The 20,824-nt window shown below is 38.3% G+C and overlaps 2 protein-coding genes across 4 annotated transcripts in view; both read right to left on the reverse strand.

The window, feature by feature from the left end:
- Positions 1 to 20,517, reverse strand: part of LOC117304909 (harmonin-like) — a 103,725-nt gene extending 83,208 nt beyond the window's left edge. For both annotated transcript variants that reach the window (XM_033789557.1, XM_033789556.1), the window contains exon 1: positions 20,280 to 20,517. In XM_033789557.1, coding sequence (XP_033645448.1) covers positions 20,280 to 20,324 — 45 coding nt within the window. In that variant the 5' untranslated portion in view covers positions 20,325 to 20,517. The remainder of the gene's footprint in view (positions 1 to 20,279) is intronic.
- Positions 9,351 to 14,847, reverse strand: LOC117304910. 2 transcript variants are annotated; one of them, XM_033789561.1, is made up of 3 exons: positions 14,778 to 14,847; positions 11,099 to 11,332; positions 9,351 to 10,998 (listed from the first exon to the last, which is right to left on the reverse strand). In XM_033789561.1, exons 1-3 carry the CDS (start codon positions 14,788 to 14,790, stop codon positions 10,766 to 10,768), a joined length of 480 nt encoding a protein of 159 aa, XP_033645452.1. In that variant the 5' UTR covers positions 14,791 to 14,847; the 3' UTR covers positions 9,351 to 10,765. The 2 variants fall into 2 exon arrangements, with proteins under 2 accessions (XP_033645452.1, XP_033645450.1); XM_033789559.1 differs by lacking the exon at positions 14,778 to 14,847 and having other exon boundaries at positions 11,099 to 11,680.
- Positions 20,518 to 20,824: the final 307 nt, after the last annotated feature.

The following is a 20,824-nucleotide window of genomic DNA, read 5'->3' on the forward strand; positions in this document are numbered from 1 at the left end:
TTTTCATGACAAGCGCACATATTTTGAAGTTTAACTGAACAACAAATAGTCCTAGTCTCATATCAATGCTTGTGTTTACACATACTAACCTACTGATCATTCCTACAATCATTGAAGTTTAGAGTGTATTTGGTTTAAAAGATACAATTTCTTTGGGTGCACAATTTCGGACATAACTTTGGACAATGTGGACATTTTGGACATAACTCTTTGTAGACATTACATAGTTTTACATGGATATACGACACTATGAGACACCTTTTTTGTATTTAACTGATGGCTTGGTACACAAATAATTGTAAATCATGATGTGGGATCTCTTTCTTTCAGTCATATCATTATATTATAGACATAACTTTGAAATTTATCATATTTCGGACATGTCCAATGTCCATTTTTGTGAGTACTCGGGGAAGTTATTTGAATAACTCTTATTGTAGCATTGCAGTTCGTTCGATACGAATCTAGACAGCAGATGGTCTACTATTACAAGATGTTCCCAAAAAATAACATTAAGCTGCCTTACCTAATACAGATTACGGAGTGTAGCAAGTTAAAAGCCTTTTCAGTGAAACCATGTCAAAACCATCTTCAAAGTAAAAAGTAGGTAAAAAGACAACTAATTTAAACTCAAAAGACATTTGAACACAAAGTAACTGCCAATAACATCATAAAATACAGACAAATTTAACTTGAACACAGTTTGTCTTTCATTTTGGTTGATCTGGATGACAGCTAAATACCCATGCTTTACAATAACGCCAGCTTTTGTTAAATTTGTGACACATCATCATCACTCCACTTGGCCTGGGTGCGCCCCTTTGAATCATTATTATAGGGTTTGGAATTGAGATCACCATGTTTAGGGATGCCCATGATGACTTCCACTCCTTGTCCTCTCCAGTTGGCCAAACAAAGTAACCCTTTTTTTGAAAACCTGAGTTTGAAAAAATGAAAGAAACATTGGTTTAAGAGGAAAGCAATAACAATATGACCTTAATTTTACTTATATAATTAATAAGCAATTTAAGTCACAATCTCAGATACAGAAACAGTCTATACAGATCTTACCTGGTTCCTTTTGCAACAAAATTTACATCTGCTCTTTGTTTCCTAAGCCTACAAAAACATGCAAGGAATCTCTTGAAAAAAGTTTAAATTTAGGTCTTATGATTGTTTCAAGACAACAAAATTATCACTTACCTATTCACTGCAGCAGAAGTGTTGTATACATTGTGCTATGTGCGTGCAGAAGTAGTGCTTGTTGTAGTATACTGTCATGTACATCATCAAATACAGGTTTTATGCGTACTATTACAGAAATGCAAGTCAAACCCACCCAGACACACACTCCTGTGGAAGTTTTAACAATTTATCTTTTTCATTACCTACATGTAGACTAGAGCTATGGCCCACAGTTTGTATCATGTCCACTGTTTTAAGTTATGTCCGGAACATAATTATGTCCACTCAAGGAAAAGTTAATTTTGAACAAAACACTTTAAATTTCACAAATGGCAATTTATTATTTTAGTTAGTTGAATTGATGAATATTCACCCACCCACATACAAATTAAGTTTAAGTCGTAAAAAAAAATTAAGCATTTAAGTGAATTCTGGACATAACAGTTATGTCCGAAATGTGGTTTTTTTCAGTATATTTTGGAGTAAAAAGTTTAAAACTTACTAATGGTTCTATGTTTTTAAGTATCATTCTTCAATACACAAAACAAGAAGTGTCATAGTTTCAGTGTTAAAACTTGCCCCAAAATGTTTATTCTTCCATTGGACACATTTCAGACATAACTTCTATTTCGGACAGAACTCATGTGGACCGGAAGTTCTTAATCCACCTCCCTCGTCGAGTTTAGGGGTAACTGTTTCAGGTGAAGATTTTTATTAATTGACAAGTCAATACAACTTGTTTCATCTATTAACTTGAATGATTTCTTTACTAGGGGTACATGTTACAAAGAGAAATGTATTATTTTGGACATAACAAAGTTGTGGAATGTGGACGGAAATATGCATCCGACCGCTGTTTTTAGCCCTTTGTCACACTTTTAAACCGGCGCATCTGCGATTATGAAAACAATTGCACTTAGTGCTGGGCTAAACAACCTTGGGAAAATGTTAAACTTTCTGGTGTCCTATTTTACTAATTGATAAAAACTAGTATCAAGAAAATACCTCAAAATTGGACGGAAAATAGTTATGTCCAAAATGGCTCACTAATGACCCTGTTGTGCTTTTACCAGACATAAATCATTGAAGCTATTGTTGTTGTTATCAGTAAGGCATTCTATCATCATGTAACATGCAGTGATGGCTTTGCCAACGTCTTTAGGCAACTTAAACAAAAATATAGTTTTCTGATTGAACAAATTTCCGTCCACAAATCGGCTTTTTACCAACAATAATCTTGCCAAGCAACTATGAGAAAGTTGTTGCTACTGTAGGTACCTCTAGGTGGGTTATACTTCACATGGATGCTTAGTTTAGTTATCTTGACATGGTGTTTAATTTATGTGCTACATACAATGCTAAAAGGGCATTCTATCTAGCTAATTAGTGCAGTTTAGTGAATTTTCACTCATATGGCATCATTATTATTTTTTTCAAATTCAAAGATGAAGCCATAATAGGTTGAAAACAGGACAGTGATGTGGGCTGGGATACATTACAATCAGCTACAAAATGATGTCCCATTTGTCTGGGTTTTTTTCCCATTAACAATATGGGCAAGGTCAATCCCTCATCGAACTCCTTCTGATCGGATGTTATCCGAGACATCGTTGGAACTTGATTGAAATCATTTCACTCCCTTCCGATCCCAGGTCAAAATTTCAGTTGAACCTTAGGCATATACTTATAGTAGGGACCGCAACATAGACTGACTGCGCATGCGCACCACCGAAAATCGGGCTTTGCTTTTCACACACGATCTTCCGTGTTTCGGATACCGCTAATCGATTCGACTGTTTCACTTGCATGATGGGATAGTTTCACTTGACAGCTGCCTCTATTGCTTACAATACATATAGCGCTAGATTTAAAAACAAAAATCTTCGAATTCGACCGTATTTTGGTCGTTTTTTCGCCGGATTTCAGAGGTGAGTAACTTAAAACTGAATTTTTCGGTAGAAGGGTAGGGGGAGGCTCAAATACGATGCTGGAAATGGAAAGATTGGCACAGAAATAACCTAGAAACTTGTTAGACTGAGTGAAAATTTACAGCGCTAAGATGCGATTTTTATTTTTGTAAAGGGTCTTTCAATATTCAGAACGGTATTGACCGATTTTGGGGGCCTTAAATTTGACAACATCTGACATGATTTTTTAAAGGTTGCCTGCATTTTAGTTTGATAAACAAACAATGGGTTTCAGGGTGTGCAAACTTTCCTTTGTTGTTTTAAGTTACTGTTAATTAGTTAATTAAAATAATTTTGCATTAACATGTTTTTTTTTGTTTTTTGTTTTATTTTTATAATTCTGTGGTTAATCATGGAAATACATTTTGATTTTGGTTGAAAAACCTTGGTCAAATGTACTTTCCATGCATTAACTGCGTTTTCTGGCCTGCGCCGAGGGAGGGGAACCTATGCCCAAATTTGTTGTAGTCCTTAGTTGTAAAAAATGCCAATATTGGTACTATTTACCTAGCTATTTACAGTTTTTCATGTCAATGGACAATACATTATTTTTAGGGACAGCAACATAGGCTGCGCATGCGCGGCACCGAAAATCAGACTTAGTTTATTTCTTAGTTTTTCACAAGCGATCTTCCATGTTCGTGAATCAATTCGACTGTTTCACCATGATGGGTAGCTTCACCTGACAGCATGACCGTTTTTCTTCCATTTTATTTTCAACGGATTTTCAGGTGAGTAACTCAAAACTGAATTTTCAGGAAGAAGGGTAGGTGGAGGCTTAGATACGATGCTTGAAATTGAAAGATTAGCACCTAAATAACTTAGAAACTTTTTAGACTAAGTGGAAATTTACAGCGCTAAAATGGGATTTTCATTTTTGTAAAGGGTTCTTCAGAATGGCATTGACTGATTTTTTGGGGGGCCATAAATTTAACAATGTCGTCAGGACATAATTTTGATAAAGGTCGTCTTTTCTAAACAAATAATGGGTTTCAGGGTGTGTAAAACTTTCCTTTTGTTGTTATAAATAACTGTTAATAAGTTACTTAAAATAATTTTTATTTTAACATGTTTTTTTTGTTTTTTTTATAATTTTGTAGTTAATCATTGGTTCGATTTTGGTTGCAATATTCTTTGTGATTGTCTTACTTTTAATTACTGTTCTTTTGAATGCTAACTAGTTATTTTCACTTTCAGGTTGTTATGGGGGTTTCAGTAGAAACTTGGCGCCAGCGGATTGGATGCTTCCGTCAGCGGCCTTCATTTTCATCTAAGGCTACCGGAGAAGTTAATTCTTCACCATCGTCTCCGGTGTTTGGCATGGGCAGTACCACCTTCTGTGTCATCCTGTTCTCGGTGCTTGTTGGTAACGTTCTGCTTCCATACTTGTATGTTGAGGATATTGCAGCATGTGGTGATGTTGAAACCAATCCTGGCCCTGGAACACCCCTACTCTCCGAGGACCTACTGACTTCACTGAAAAATGGGACGTGTACAACATCAGCTGCTGACCTTGGACATGGCTTGAAGAATAAACATATCATGCAACTATTCTCAAAGAAAGATGAAAGAGATGGTACACATTGGCCTAGTGTTTTTGACTGGATGAAAGTGCTGTATCCGTCTTGGTCACAGGATGACAAGAAGGGCCAAAGACAACTCCGAGACAGCTGGACCAAGCTAAAGCAAGCCTACACAAAGAAAAACAAAAACAAAGGCAAAAGTGGCTTCGAAGAAGAGATGGAAATTTGGAAGGAGACGGACTATCTTCTACCAAGTTCTACAAAACCACCTAAAGCTTCAACATCCAGTACCCCACAATCAACATCCAGTACTCCACAATCTCTGTTTGAGGTCAGCGTCGACAAAGCAGAAATTGATAAGCTACGGAAAGCAAATGAAACTCTCACTAAAAAAAACGCATCCATTGCTAACAAGACTACCAATAAAGACACAACAATTCAAACTGATGAGACTCCGAAGAACGCCGAAATCTTTATGACATATGCTATCACGGACCAGGACGGAGAAGCCTATTTGTTAGGCCTTAGACAAATGGCTTCCAAGTCGGCCCAACACACACTAGACACATTAAAAGAAACCTTAACAGACATAACAGATATTTGCCAGAAGGCCAAAGCAGGCAACAACATTGGACACAAAGTGCTCTGTCAGATCAGAAACACCATGTCCGACAGAGCAGCGACAGAATCTTTATTTAACAAAATGTTGCAAACATATAGGGAGGAATGCCTTGTGCTCTATAAAGAAAATTGGGAAAATTTCAGTGATGAAGCCAAAGCCAAACTAACAGAAATGCACAATTTTTTTTGCGGTCTTCATCTGTTGACTTCTATGGCAGATGCTGTTTCAGCATCATTTAAAACATTTGAAAGTAATTTTCTAGATGGCAAGAAAGTAGGTGCCACTGCTGAATTTGGCATACATGTTTTTAATACTGCAAGTGGATGCATAAGATTAGTGCAAAATGCATGCAAAGCCTTGTCTCGTGGTGGTGATGAAAAGAATGGCTGTCATCGGCACTGGAAGGTGTATAAACATGGTGTAAACTTGTCAAAGACATTCTTTCTGCCATTTCGTGGAAATCGTTTTAATGTTGTATTTATGTTTGGTGGCCGGGTATATTATCTGATTAATCACATTAAGGAGTTTTTGGGTACTGTTCATGGGACCACAAATGGTTTATTGAAAGCCCTATTAGCAGATGCCAAAGAACCATTGTATGTTGCAGGATGCAAGGTCTTGGGCATCGTTAATAAGGCCATCAGTGCTCCATTGTGGCGAGTAACTGAAAAGGATGGCCATATTTTAGATTTGTGCGAAATATACACAGGCCTGGTTCAATTTCTAGAAAAAGTGACACAAGACGCAGACAGACTTGCAGACTTCGCGTATGGTCGAATCAATTTTTTTGATGATGTATACATCGAAAAAGATGAAGTGTATGAGGCAGTGTTAAGTCCAGGGCCATATGATGAAATTGTTTTATCCATGCTACAGCACACATTGCTCACATTGCTACAATTATTTAAACGTGTATGTGTTAATTATTTACCAGGTGGGGAATTTGACATGATTAAAGATGATCAAGAAAAGAGACAGGCAACAATATCTGTGCCTCTTCATAACAAACTGCCAGAGCGTGTTTTTGGATATTTTGATTTTTTAACGAAAAAAAGACCAAATGCAAGTGCTGCTGCAAATGAGGCACAGGTAATGTACACCTTCAACAAAACAGGTGCATTTATAGATGGTAAGACAGAGGCGGAGCTGGAAGAATTGGTCAATCTTGTTAAATCACAAAGAAGTAAATCAAAATCTGTGGCAAAAGCCAGACAAGACAAAATCAATGAATACTGGAAATCCAAACAAGAGGCTTCAGCTAAAGCTATGGCTGAAAGTCGTCAGCGAGCTCTGAATAAAAAAGAAAATCTCACTAATGATATTGTCGACACAGGGCTATTCCAGACTAATGAGCAGGTTGATGAGTATCTAAATTCTCAGGATAGTGACAATAAGAAATTTGAAACTATCAAAAAACAAATTAGATTTCGAAGGGAAGTTTTAAACCAATATATGGACGGGGATAAAGGTTTTACTTTTACAACAACTACTCAGGGTTCAAAAAAGAGAGTAAACAAACCAATGGCTGATGTAAAATCTCATCTTGTTAAACTAATTAATGCTGCAAAGAGTGTTGCCGAGTCTGTTTCAGTTCAAAAAACACCAGACAACGATATCCTAACCATTCCTCTTTTAGTTGGTAAGACAGTAAAACATATATGGACCACAGAGGAGGGAGACCAAAGCTACATTGGAAAGGTGATTAGCCAAGTGCCAGGATTCCCTTCTTGGTTCAACATAAAATATAATGATGATCCAAAAGTGTATTCTCTGCGTTTAGTAGATGACTACAAGGACAAGTCATTGTCTATTTTGATATAATCAGCAGTACACAAACTATTGTCTACCTTGTAAATAGTGTGATTTATTTTGATAGGCAATTTCAAATAATACATCAATAACAAATGACAACAGTGGATGTTTATTTTCGGAATGCTGCTTTAATAGGAATACGTACAAAGTCAATGTTTACAAAAGAACATTTGTGACACTTTGTATAATTATCACATTGAACAAGCACCTTATTTACCAATGTTTCATGGCAATAGCTATCACCACCTCACCTATCCTCTTCAGACTGCAAGTATTCTTCTCCAGTGCACCCTGTCCCTGGCTATAGTCTTGGCTTCGTTCCAAGATTTCCATCCCAGTGTCTTTCTTTCTCCACTGTTCGTCGCCATTTTGCTTTTGGGCGCCCTACTTTACGCCTACCTTCTGGAAGCCATGTTAGTGCTGTCATGCAGTGGCAGTTATCGTCTATTCGTAGAACATGGCCGATCCATTTCCACCTCCTTTGTTTTACTTCTTCACTTATCTTTTTCAATTTGGTTTTCCTGAGTATGTCATCATTGGATATAACATAAGGTCATCTGATTTGCAGTATCCTTCTCAAACATTTGAATTGAAATGTGTCTAGTTTCTTGTTGTCGTGTTCATTGATGTTCCATGTCTCACAACCATACAGTAAGACTGACATGAAAAGAGACTGAAATAGTCTTAAGTTGATCCTCATAATAGCTAGAAGAAAAATGATTTAGTTTCATATTTAAAGTGTAAACATTTGATAGTACAACTACTAAACTTGGTGGTTTTCGGGCTTGTACTTTAAAAGTTATATGTCGTTCAATTTGTGTACTACTCTGTTTACTACTTTGTTTATTGTTATTTCCCACTGGGCATTTTACCCGATATTACCCGGGTTGTAACGAGTAATAACGGAAGTTATTACCGGGTAACATCATACCAGTGGGTAATAACGGGGAAATAGTAGACCAATCTTTCCCCGTTGCAACCCGTTATTACCCTATTTACCCAATATTACCAGGGATATACTACCGATATTTCCGGCATTACCCCATTTACCCAATATTACCAGGGATAATGTAACCAATATTACCCCCATTTACCCAATATTACCAAGGATAATGTAACCAATATTACCCCCATTTACCCAATATTACCAGGGATAATGTAACCGATATTACCCCATTTACCCAATATTACCAGGGATAATGTAACCGATATTTCCGGCATTGCCATGTTATTACCATCCAATATTACCCCCATTTACCCAATATTACCAGGGAATGTAACCGATATTACCCCATTTACCCAATATTACCAAGGATAATGTAACCGATATTTCCTGCATTGCCATGTTATTACCACACGATATTACCCTGTTTACCCAATATTACTAGGGATAATGTAACCGATATTACCCCATTTACCCAATATTACCAGGGATAATGTAACCGATATTACCCCATTTACCCAATATTACCAGGGATAATGTAACCGATATTACCCCATTTACCCAATATTACCAGGGATAATGTAACCGATATTACCCCATTTACCCAATATTACCAGGGATAATGTAACCAATATTACCCCATTTACCCAATATTACCAGGGATAATGTAACCGATATTTCCTGCATTGCCATGTTATTACCACCCGATGTTACCCCCATTTACCCAATATTACCAGGGATAATGTAACCGATATTTCCTGCATTGCCATGTTATTACCACCCGATGTTACCCCCATTTACCCAATGTTACCAGGGATAATGTAACCGATATTTTCGGATGTTGATCCGTTTTTACCCACAGTACCGATTGATATTTAAGACCATTATTACAGATATTACCTGTGGCATGTGCCCATGGTAATAACTAAACATACGTATCCGCCTGGCTATAACAAAGGAAACACTCTGCACACATTATTTTTTTATAAATAATTTTTTAACCATTTATTTACAAAACAAACTTATACTTTTAAAATATGGTCCAAAGAAAGAAAAAACTACATGTACATGACCTTGAACTCACACACTAAACAGGCAAGTATGGTGGCGCATGCGTTCTGCTGATGTAACACACAATGCGACAAGTTATAAAGGACAGAGTGAATCTGGAATCATTGGCACTAGCTGCGCAAACATCGAATGTTACACACATGGGAACAGATACATGACCAGCTAGCCGGTGCTTTCTAAACCGTTTATGACCAGTCATGTCATGGCTCGACCGACAATGGCTAAACTGTCTCAGTATTAATGATTATATAATTATTTAACAGAGGTCCTTCCCTCAATTGTAAAATGCATTCTGTACATGTATCCAAACTACGAACTGTCAAATAAACCCCCAACAAGGGAATGACTATAGGTACAATTTTGGCGATTTTAAAGTTGAACAAAGAATTGACTGGGGCTGGACTCGAACCTGCCACCTCCGGCTTACCATACCAGAGCTCTACCAACTGAGCTATTCAGCCCTATGTTGGTAGTGTCCCAAATTGTCTGTCATCTTTGTGCTCAGGCTGCTAGTCAGAAGCCATGACACCTATACATACTGTGTGACCAAGGATCACTAGATACATGCTGCATTAGCAATGCTGCAACTTGGGAAGCAGTAGTAGGTTATCACTGTGAAAGGATACGGCTTTTTAATATCAAATTGTCAGCTTAATCACAAAAACTGACTAGATTCAATTTTGGCGGTTTTAAAGTTGAACAAAGAATTGACTGGGCGGGAAACTGACTATAAGGTTCAATTTTTGTAAATTACAAACTCTTAATAACACGAACAAGTTTCAAGTTTCCTTAAAATCCACCTGAATGTGCCTCTTGTACATACTGTACAGGGTGCACCACAGTCAAAGACCAATTAATAAAGGTACACATGTATTGCACGCAAGTTTTGGAATTATTTTAAAATCACCTCTTAAAGTCAGATAATCAATCTACCTTATCAACTTGATTTCGTTCAAATCGAAGCACTGGAACGGACGCTATACTTCATCAAAATCAGAGGATGAAAATTGCCTTGGGCCACTTCACTTGAAAATGAGACAGCGCAGTTGAAACACACAAAAGATGGGCCAAACGCAATTAGATCAAACACCCACATGCGTATGTGTGTGTTTCTCTCAACTGCGCTGTCTCACTTTCAAGGAAGGTTGCCCAATGCGATTTTCATCCCCTGAGTTTGATGAAGCGTAGCGTCCGTTTCAATGCTTCAATTTGAACGAAATAATGTTTACATGGTAGATCACTGACTTTAAGAAGTGATTTTATAATATTCCAAAACTAATATGCAATATACCTTCTTAAATTGGTCTTTGACTGTTTTTTGTTGCTCATGCTATGTACGCGCACGAGATATAAATGCAGGGGCAATCTGTGTAGGAGAGTTTAAAACAAGATTATTTCTCCGATATTATAACTACATGTATATTTGTAAATATTACAGCTTTACTTTCTGGTTCTCAATTTTTGAGTTGGAATGGAACAAATAAATAAGTTTGATCTCCTCTCCAATAATCGCGAAATTCAAACACTGATATTAATTACAACAGACAGTTGTGCGTGTGAATATCATGTCAATTTTAATGCCTCAGTGCCACCAAAAATTCTCCTGAAATGACTGATTCCAACAGTAAAATTCTTAAATTGTCTAGGGCTTACTCTTTGACTGGATGGTGTCAAGCTCTTCAGAATTAGACGAGTGCTCGTCAGAATCAGAGCTCCAATTATGGTCGCTGTCCGCGTTGTTCTCTTCAGCTAACCGCATTGGCCTAGCGCGTACACGACATGGTCGCTGTGTATCCTTTTGAGGAGCATCTGATGAAGATGAGACATCAAGGCGTTCTCTGAGAAGGGACTGGCCGACTTCATAGTCAGTTATTGCTAAGCAACAAATTATAATTGAAAGTAACATGAAAGAAATTGGCAAACAGGCATTCCAAATTTGAGAAAAGTTTTGTAACAATGATATAAAAAAACGTACCTTGGCTTACTAAAACAGTAACCTTGAGCCATTCAGCAATATTAGAACTGGGAGCCTTTGCACAGGTTTCCTTGAGTCGAGTGTACTCTGGCGCCTTAACCGTCCCTTTAACTGGGAACCAGGCACGTTGGCAGTCTTCACCATGCCTCTTTCGGACCCAGTGGAACGGGATGAGGTCATATGTTGCATCTAGCAGGTACTTGACAAGCGTCCAGCTCTCGTCGGGATTACAGCCTGCCAAAAAGGAAATAAACCAAAAAACATGAAAAACAATAAACATTTACTAAAAACGGCCCCACTCAAGACTTCTGGAAAGGAACCATCCAATTTCACACTTGCAAGTAATTTAAATTGACAGATTCATTATTGTGCCTTAATGTTCAACATATGTACATCCATGTGTATAATCCATCAAAAATGTGCAAACGCACCGTTAAGTTAGTGTTAGCCCACAAACTTTTTAGCCGTCCCTTTTGTTTAAGCACACACTTCAAAACTGTGGGAGTTAAAGTGAATAAAAGAGCAGAACATTCTTTAACAAACCTGTATATATATCATTTGACCCTCCATGTTTATGCATTAAGCCTCAAAACAAAAGTGACTACATGTATTTTTAAGAATTGAAGGCAGTCGGGGTCAAGAGTCAATCCAGTCGATATCCAGCTAAGTGTTATGTGCGAAAGCAGAGCAGTGATTTAGAACCATAAACAACACTCGGTTGACCCCAGGAACTGTATGCTTCCATACTTTGGCAACTATCTTGGTGTCACCCATGTCTGTTGGGAATGAGAGGAACAAGTTCCCATTGGGGCACTCAAGGAATCCCACCAAGGTGGTGTCCACTGGGGCAGCGACAGCAGGCCGTAACCGTGTGTATCGACGGTAGATGTAGGTGCCATCATCAGCCTTCTCAGCAAGTTCAATAATTTCCCCAGTAGCAGTCAGATATACATTGTTCGGGGCTTTTACGCTAAGTTTTTCCTGTTTCCATGTATTTGATTTTATGGGGTTTTCCCTGAGCCGCTTTGCCAGCTGCACGAGAGGCTTGTGACCAGGCCTAACCTTCTTTTTTAGCTGGCCGAGAAAGTTTTCAAACTTAAAAGCTGAACAGTTTTCCAAACTTCCATGCTTCTCAGCGACGTCTGCCAAATGTAGGAGATGGTGTACATTGTATACAACAAAAGTATCGCCGTAGAGCCTAAACGCTTTCTTTACAAACAGAGTCAACAAATCCCTCGCATAATCTATCTGCAGACGAGCTGTCCTCTCACTCACTAAAAGACCGATGGCCACTGACAAGAGAAGAAAATGATTGTAGTAAGTAGGCCTCAGGACACCTTTGAAGGCAACTGGGCCAGTGTACAGCAGAAGTGTCCTGTATTCAGTAGCCTTATATCTACTGATCTTTTCCAGTGACCTTGGTTTAAGTTGAATGGCATTGTTACCTTCATCCTCATTAATTTCCTGTTAATGTCAGCCACTGCAACCTGGTCTAGATGAAAGGCTGTCCGATTAAATTGCCTGTTCATCCAGAAATCTGTAAGACGCTTAACCACACCGAGGCAGACCATGTGCATGTAATCCAATGCAAACCCATGTATCATGTCAAAGCCTGGAATGTTCAGCCATGGGCTGTCGATGCAGCGAGAATTATGATGGTCAGTGTAGTCTTTCCTGCGGAATGTGTCGTCACTTTGCAGGTCAAAATTCTCAGTCCTGTAGAACACCATCCTACCATCCACCTTGATTGCTTTGGCTCGGCAGCGCTCACAAGAATGTCCAGCCATGTGTCCCATGATGCTTTTCATTAAGGCCCGGGCTGGTGCATCGCATACTATACACATTAGACACACTTGGTGGTGGTTGCCCCTGTAAACGAAGCCATTGCGGAGTAGACTAGACAACTCATCGACGCACTGGTGCACATATGACACACAGCTTGGCTTGCCACCCATTGTTGCACATAATGGAAAGATTTTGTTCAGTGACTGGTCATTCTCTACAGACACCAGTACTGGCCACGAGTTAACGTTTGACGAATCAAAAATCAGTACACCATCGACCCCAATCATAAGTTTGATCTCTTCATCAAGACGAAGTGGGCGAACCAAATAGTCCAGAGCACGTGTTAACTGGTCATCAATGCCAAACCAGTGGTACTCTACACCAAAGTAGGATGGATTTATGTTAACAGAGCCTGGTGTGCAAAGTAGAGTGCGCGGATCCTTTGGCAAACCCTGGACACCAGCACGGTTGAAAAGCCCGAGTAGGTACTGCTGCTCAGTCCGTGAAAGTGATGTTCTCCCAAACAATTCACGCAATGACCTCTTGAAGAACTCGGCCTCAGTCGCTGCTTCTTCAACATCAACCTCCTTGACATACACAACACGATTGTCATCAGCCTCTTCATCAGAACTGCCATCATGTGTATTGTAACCAGGGCTCACGGAACCAGGGCTCGCAGGACCGGGATCGTCGTAACCAGGGCTCGCAGGACCGGAAGTGTCAGAACCAGGGCTCGCACGACCGGGATCGTCGTAACCAGGGCTCGCAGGACCAGGATCGTCGTAACCAGGGCTCGCAGAACCGGGATCGCCGTAACCAGGGCTCACAGGACCGGGATCATCGTAACCAGGACTCGCAGGACCTGGATCGCCGTGACCAGGGCTCGCAGGACCAGGATCGTCGTAACTAGGGCTAGCAGGACCGAGATTGTCGTAACCAGGGCTCGCAGGACTGGGATCATCGTAACCAGGGCAAAAGGGATCGGGAGTGTCGTAACCGGGGCTCGCGGGACCTGGAGTGTCGTAACCAGGGCTCGCAGGACCGGGATCGTCATAACCAGGGCTAGCAGGACCGAGATTGTCGTAACCAGGGCTTGCAGGACTTGGATCATCGTAACCAGGGCTCAAGGGATCAGGAGTGTCGTAACCGGGGCTCCTGGGACCGGGAGTGTCGTAACCAGGGCTCGCAGGACCCGGAGTGTCGTAACCAGGGCTCACGGGACCAGGAGTATCTTCATCAACTACCACATGTACGGCATGATCAGTACTGCCCTCTTCATCAGAAGTGCCATCACTTGAATCAGGGTTTACTGGACTGGATACACCATTGACAGGATTAGAGGGGCCGGGAGCACTAGTTCCAGGGGCATCAGCACAGATTGGCCTTCTCCTCACTTCTTCTAGGACAGAAACAATTCTCAGTGCATCTCTTTTCTTCTTGGCCCATTTTGCTTTCTGTTCACGCCGCTTTTCCTTCCGGATATATTCGTCCTCATCCATTACAGCTTCTTTACGAATTGGTCTATGCCTAAGTTGGTGTGTCACCCTGAAAATTAATTTGTTTTTTAATTGAATTTATAATTTTGTAGCATTGTATTTGTTATCATCTTTCAAATGAGACATTGCACACATAAAAAGAAGGGGAATCGGTCCGCGCCAAGTAATTAATTAAGTGTTCTTAAAGTTACAAAATGCAACTTTTTTTCCCTGTTTGGGGGTGGGGGGTGTCAAAATCCAAAAATTTTCGGTGACAAATTCTTAATTTTATTTTCTCTTAAATCCACATTGTTTTGGCAGTGATTTCATAAATAAAGTAATTGAAAAAATTATGAAGAGTTGGCCCTGCCAAAATGGTTCCTTGCTGGTCAAGAAATACAAGGGTAATCATTACTTACCAAAAGTAGGCATATTGCACACAAGAAAACCACAGGCAAGTACAGCACAACTCCACCAAGGGAACCTGAAAATGTGGGGGAAATGGAGGACAATTTACCAACCCAATCTAAAACTGACATGAGAAATTGTTACATATGTACACATGACAATATAAGTTAAATATCATAGGCATCAACCGGTCATGCCAATGGTCACAATATGCTTTCCTATACCTTTCTTATATGCTTTCCTATAAGTCTGCAATATTATATTGCATGAGTTTTGCATTATGAAGTAATTAATTTACAATGTATATTCTTTAACAATAATGAAATGTATATGTACTGTATCTGGAAATCTAGTTGTACAAATCCTGACATGAACATGTCTAGAAATCTTTGAAAAAAATGTAGGTCTACAAGTATAACGCCCAAATTTGTTTTATTATAAATTTCTTTAAAAATAATCAGAAATTTTTTTGGAAAAGTCTCAAAGTTGGTTTTCCGATCAAATCCGCAAAAAAATGACATCAGGATTCATGCAGGCTGGATCAAGTCTTCAGGAAAATTATTTTCCTCACGCAATTCAATGAGGCAGATTCACGCGATAGGCTAGGCCTTGTCCAACAACACAGCGGTATGGCTCTCTTTTAAAATATGTCTTGTTACTGTAAGGGGGCGAAGGCACTACAATATTTAGTTTGGACGCAAAATTCGTATTTTAAGGCGGGTGGCATGAGGGACCTATCCTGCACAAGTCTGTTGAAGATTGTGCAGGAGAGGTATAAAATAACGTAGAGAAAGCTGATTTAGTAAACACGTATACGTAATTACCATAAAAAATGAAGTAAATAATAAACTATACCTTGATCGGGGGCAATTCCTAAAATACAATTGAAAATACAACCAGCTAACTTCGGAATTGTGTGACCCTATCACATATAGATCACTACTTAAGTCTAGTAAAAGTCACTGCCAATAATCAATAAAGTAAACACCTTGGATATGTCGACTCTACACTGACATTACATGAGGACTAAATCTGATTGTTACACATTTCCATCCTGCGTGGTCTATTTCCTTACTCAAAAACTACCTCATTCAATTCTAATCTAAACACTTTAATTTAAACCACATAATATCAAATCATGACTTTGAATCTACAAATCTCTTAAAACCATTATTATGACAATGTCACACAGATATAAACCCAACAATAGATGACAAAAGGCATGAGCTCACTGACACTGTACTTTTGTTAGCGCTACACAGGAAAAACACCTTCACACACACACACAATTCACACTTACATAATAGTTAATACCCCCCAAAAATGCCAAAAGTTTGTCGGTAATAAGTAAAGGTATGACAAAGTCATCTTAATTACTACTAATCTCAAATATCTTCCCTTAATTATCTTCAAATTAACTTCTCCCGAATTCCAATGCATAGTCCCAATGGGGTCATGTGCATAACTTGGCTCATACATGTGACTTCACAAAATGTGTTACACAATGCAGATTAATACACAATAATAACTTTCACTTTCCTAACTTTTCTTACTCAAAAATCACCCTTTTTCCAAAGAGCATAACAATACAAATTATAATGACAATGATCCAGGACCTTTCATGAATAATATAACTAAAGGATGGGTCCCAACTACTCTGGATGCTTAATGATATTTAGAGATAAAAATCCTACTAAAAATTGGTTGGTGCTTACCTGTTAAAGATGGTGCAGGAGTGGTGACCCCCTACTGGCCTGGCAGCACCCACCAGGGGGCAAAAGGTCAAGGTCAGGTCACACAAGAGTGACCAAAAACAAAAAGCGCCACCACTCATCAATATTTAGTTAGTGACTACATCAATATGATGCACTACATGTAAAGAGACAATAATTATTATGCTACAGCAAAGACAGTAATTTATCAAACAAGAACGTGAGAAACATTTATAACATTAGAAAAAATCCTACCAAAACAACACATAGTTAAATAACAATATTTACAATTACAAACAATGTAGAATTTCATGGCAGAATTGGTTATAACATTGCCAACTTGAGTAATAACAGTAAACTTACAGCAATCTGCAGCGAAATGTTGAAGTCCAAACCTGTTGAAAGCGACATGAGTTGCATCAGTAGGCCTATAACCTCTAAATCCTTCTCACCGTCTCATGTCTAGTCCAAACGTTTCTTATTACCTATCTATGTTTTGTATTCCTTTGTATTTTATAGCATTACTTGGTTAAATTCCTATTCATTTAATAGTTTACTTTTAATTCTTTAACTCTCTGTTTCTAAAATGTCGTTCAATTGTATCACTATCATCGTTACATTTTAATTATAGTGTTTTAGTACAGTTGGTGGATGGGGCTTTTGTCTATTAGTTGGTTTAATTATTCCTTTAAACGTTACCCAAACTACTTACTTCTCATCACCATGTTGTAACTCGGTAAAATGTCGGTTTCAACAGGGTGATAACGGAAATATTTTGGACTTCAACATTTCGCGGGGAGTTTACTGTTATTACTCAAGTTCGCAATGTTATAACCAGTTCAGCCATTCATTATTACCGATATTACTTCTCATCACCCTGTTGTAACTGGGTAAAATGTCGGTTTCAACAGGGTGATAACAGTAACATTTTGGACTTTAACATTTCGCTGGGAGTTTACTGTTATTACTCAAGTTGGCAATGTAATAACCAATTCTGCCATTAAACCTTACCGATATTACTTCTCATCACCCTGTTGTAACTCGGTAAAATGTCGGTTTCAACAGAGTAATAACACTAATATTTTGGACTTCAACATTTCGCGGGGAGTTTACTGTTATTACTCAAGTTCGCAATGTTATAACCAATTCAGCCATTCATTATTACCGATATTACTTCTCATCACCCTGTTGTAACTGGGTAAAATGTCGGTTTCTACAGGGTGATAACGGTAATGCTTTGGACTTCAACATTTTGCGGGGAGTTTACTGTTATTACTCAAGTTCGCAATGTAATAACCAATTCTGCCATTAAACCTTACCGAAATTACTTCTCATCACCCTGTTGTAACTGGGTAAAATGTCGGTTTCAACAGGGTGATAACGGTAATATTTTGGACTTCAACATTTCGCGGGGAGTTTACTGTTATTACTCAAGTTCACAATGTTATAACAAATTCAGCCATTCAACATTACCGATATTACTTCTCATCACCCTGTTGTAACTGGATAAAATGTCGGTTTCAATAGGGTGATAACGGTAATATTTTGGACTTCAACATTTCGCGGGGAGTTTACTGTTATTACTCAAGTTCGCAATGTTATAACCAATTCAGCCATTCATTATTACCGATATTACTTCTCATCACCCTGTTGTAACTGGGTAAAATTTTGGTTTCAACAGGGTGATAACGGTAATATTTTGGACTTCAACATTTCGCGGGGAGTTTACTGTTATTACTCAATTTCGCAATGTTATAACCAATTCAGCCATTCATTATTACCGATATTACTTCTCATCACCCTGTTGTAACTGGGTAAAATGTCGGTTTCAACAGGGTGATAACGGTAATACTTTGGACTTCAACATTTCGCGGGGAGTTTACTGTTATTACTCAAGTTCGCAATGTTATAACCAATTCAGCTATTCAACATTACCGATATTACTTCTCATCACCCTGTTGTAACTGGGTAAAATGTCGGTTTCAACAGGGTGATAACGGTAATACTTTGGACTTCAACATTTCGCGGGGAGTTTACTGTTATTACTCAAGTTCGCAATGTTATAACCAATTCAGCCATTCAATATTACCGATATTACTTCTCATCACCCTGTTGTAACTGGGTAAAATGTCGGTTTCAATAGGGTGATAACGGTAATATTTTGGACTTGGAAATTGTGGTACGATGGTGCACCATTTTCCAATTGTTTTCCTCATCAGAAACAGACCATTGGCCTCGAGGATCATTCATATGTTATCCTTATCCTCAAAATATCAAATATATAGGAATTTATAACACTTTCATTATAACACAGGTAATATCATTTGGGTAATAACATGGTAATATTGGTAATATTTGGTCTTAGTCAAATTTTGGGCTGATATTACCGGTAATATCCGGTAATCTCGGTAATCGGTAACAAATTGCCCAGTGGGTTACCACTGTTTTTATGGCAATAAGCTATATCAGAAGAGGAGCAAGTTGGTTTAATATTGATAGTACAAACAGTTTGTAATACCACAACTAAACTTGGTGATTTTTAGATGTATACTTCAACATTTATATGCAATTCAATTTGTTTACTACTTTGTTTACTTGTTTCATTTAAAAATACACAATATTAAATGAGGTAAACAAATAAAACAAGTAGTATATCAAATATGGAGTGTCCTGAGTTTGTTATATTTGAGTCAATGAAATAAATAGGTGTTTACACAAAATCTATAAATTTAAAATCTCACTGGCATACCTTAAAATGGTCGTAAACTCACAACAAATAAACATCTTGGTCTTGTCGTTACCATGGCAACGACCATTTGCGCAAAAGATTACGTTAATATGTGATCATGATGAACAACTAATTAGCAGCCTGTATAAAAAAAATGGAGGTCTTTGGACTTATACTTTAGAAGTTAAATCAATTTGATTTTGTTTACTACTTTGTTTACTGTGTTTTTCCCAAAATAAACAAAAATAAATGAGGTAAACAAATTAAACAAGAAATATAACGAATATGGAGCATCCTATGTTTCTTATATTTGAGTCAATGAAATAAATAGGTGTTTACACAAAATCTATAAATTTAAAATCTCACTGGCATACCTTAAAATGGTCGTAAACTCATAACAAATAAACAATTTGGTCTTGTCGTTACCATGGCAACGACCATTTGGGCAAAAGATTACGTTAATATGTGATCATGATGACCAACTAATTAGTAGCCAGTATAACAAATATGGAGGTCTTATGACTTATAGTTTAGAAGTTATATCAATTTTATTTTGTTTACTACTTTGTTTACTATGAAAACTAGTTGTAAACAATCAAAATTAGGCTAAAACAAAACAGTTGAATGCATTGGGAAATGGCTACATAATTGCCATAATTAAAAAACATTCAAAAGGTCATAACTTCGCAACCAGGTAACCTATTGACCCCATTCAAAGGGATCTTTAATCAGAATCAATCACTCTTTCCAGAAAGGCAAGTTTGAAACAACAAAACATAATTCCCAAAATTCATGTGCAGTCCCTACTTATAGTTAAAACTGGGTTTAACTGGAGCTAGTAGTAGTTGAAAACCAGTTGAAAACCAGTTGAAAACCAGTTGGTTTAATATGGAAAATGGACAGAAACCAACTGGTTTACTTCTAGTTGAACACAGTTAACCCAAGTCCAAACCAGTTGTCAATATGGAAAATGGCAAGTTTGGTCACTATTCAGGAACCAGTTGTCCCCAGTTATTAAACTGGGTTCAACTGGTTAAAATAATGTCAATCAGAGGACAACCACGAAAACTTACCTTCAATTGGAATGCGTGGCTACCACTCGTCTCTTCCATTTTCATCTTGAGAGGGTTTAATTGTTTCAGATTCGCAGAGCCGGTTCTTGACCAAATCGTCGATCTGTTCACAGAATGTGCACAGCTAGCTAGCTTCACAAGTCGCTAGGGCTATCTTTAGTTCGATGCACTGCACGCAGATTTACAACCTCAGTTCAGTGTGTACGGGCGGGACGCGGGGATGGGACAACCGCGACCTATATTATTACTATAGTTACAGAAGGTGCAAAGTCCACCACCAGATAAAACTATCAGTACTATAAGCAATACAACTAAAAGGAGCATGTGGTCCTGTGTTGATAACTGCTATCCATGCTATAAAGCATACTAAATTCCTAGGAATACATTGACGAAAACCTTTCTTGGAACAAGCATATAAATGTCATTGGCAGGTAAAGTTTCTAAAAACATTGGAGTCATGAATAAATTGATATTCTTTTAATAATAATAACTAGCGGGATGCCGCGCTTAGCGCGGCACCCCGCTAGATGATGAAGCTCCTTTAC

Source organism: Asterias rubens, chromosome 21 (genome assembly GCF_902459465.1).
Source record: "Asterias rubens chromosome 21, eAstRub1.3, whole genome shotgun sequence".
NCBI classification, from domain to species: domain Eukaryota; kingdom Metazoa; phylum Echinodermata; class Asteroidea; order Forcipulatida; family Asteriidae; genus Asterias; species Asterias rubens.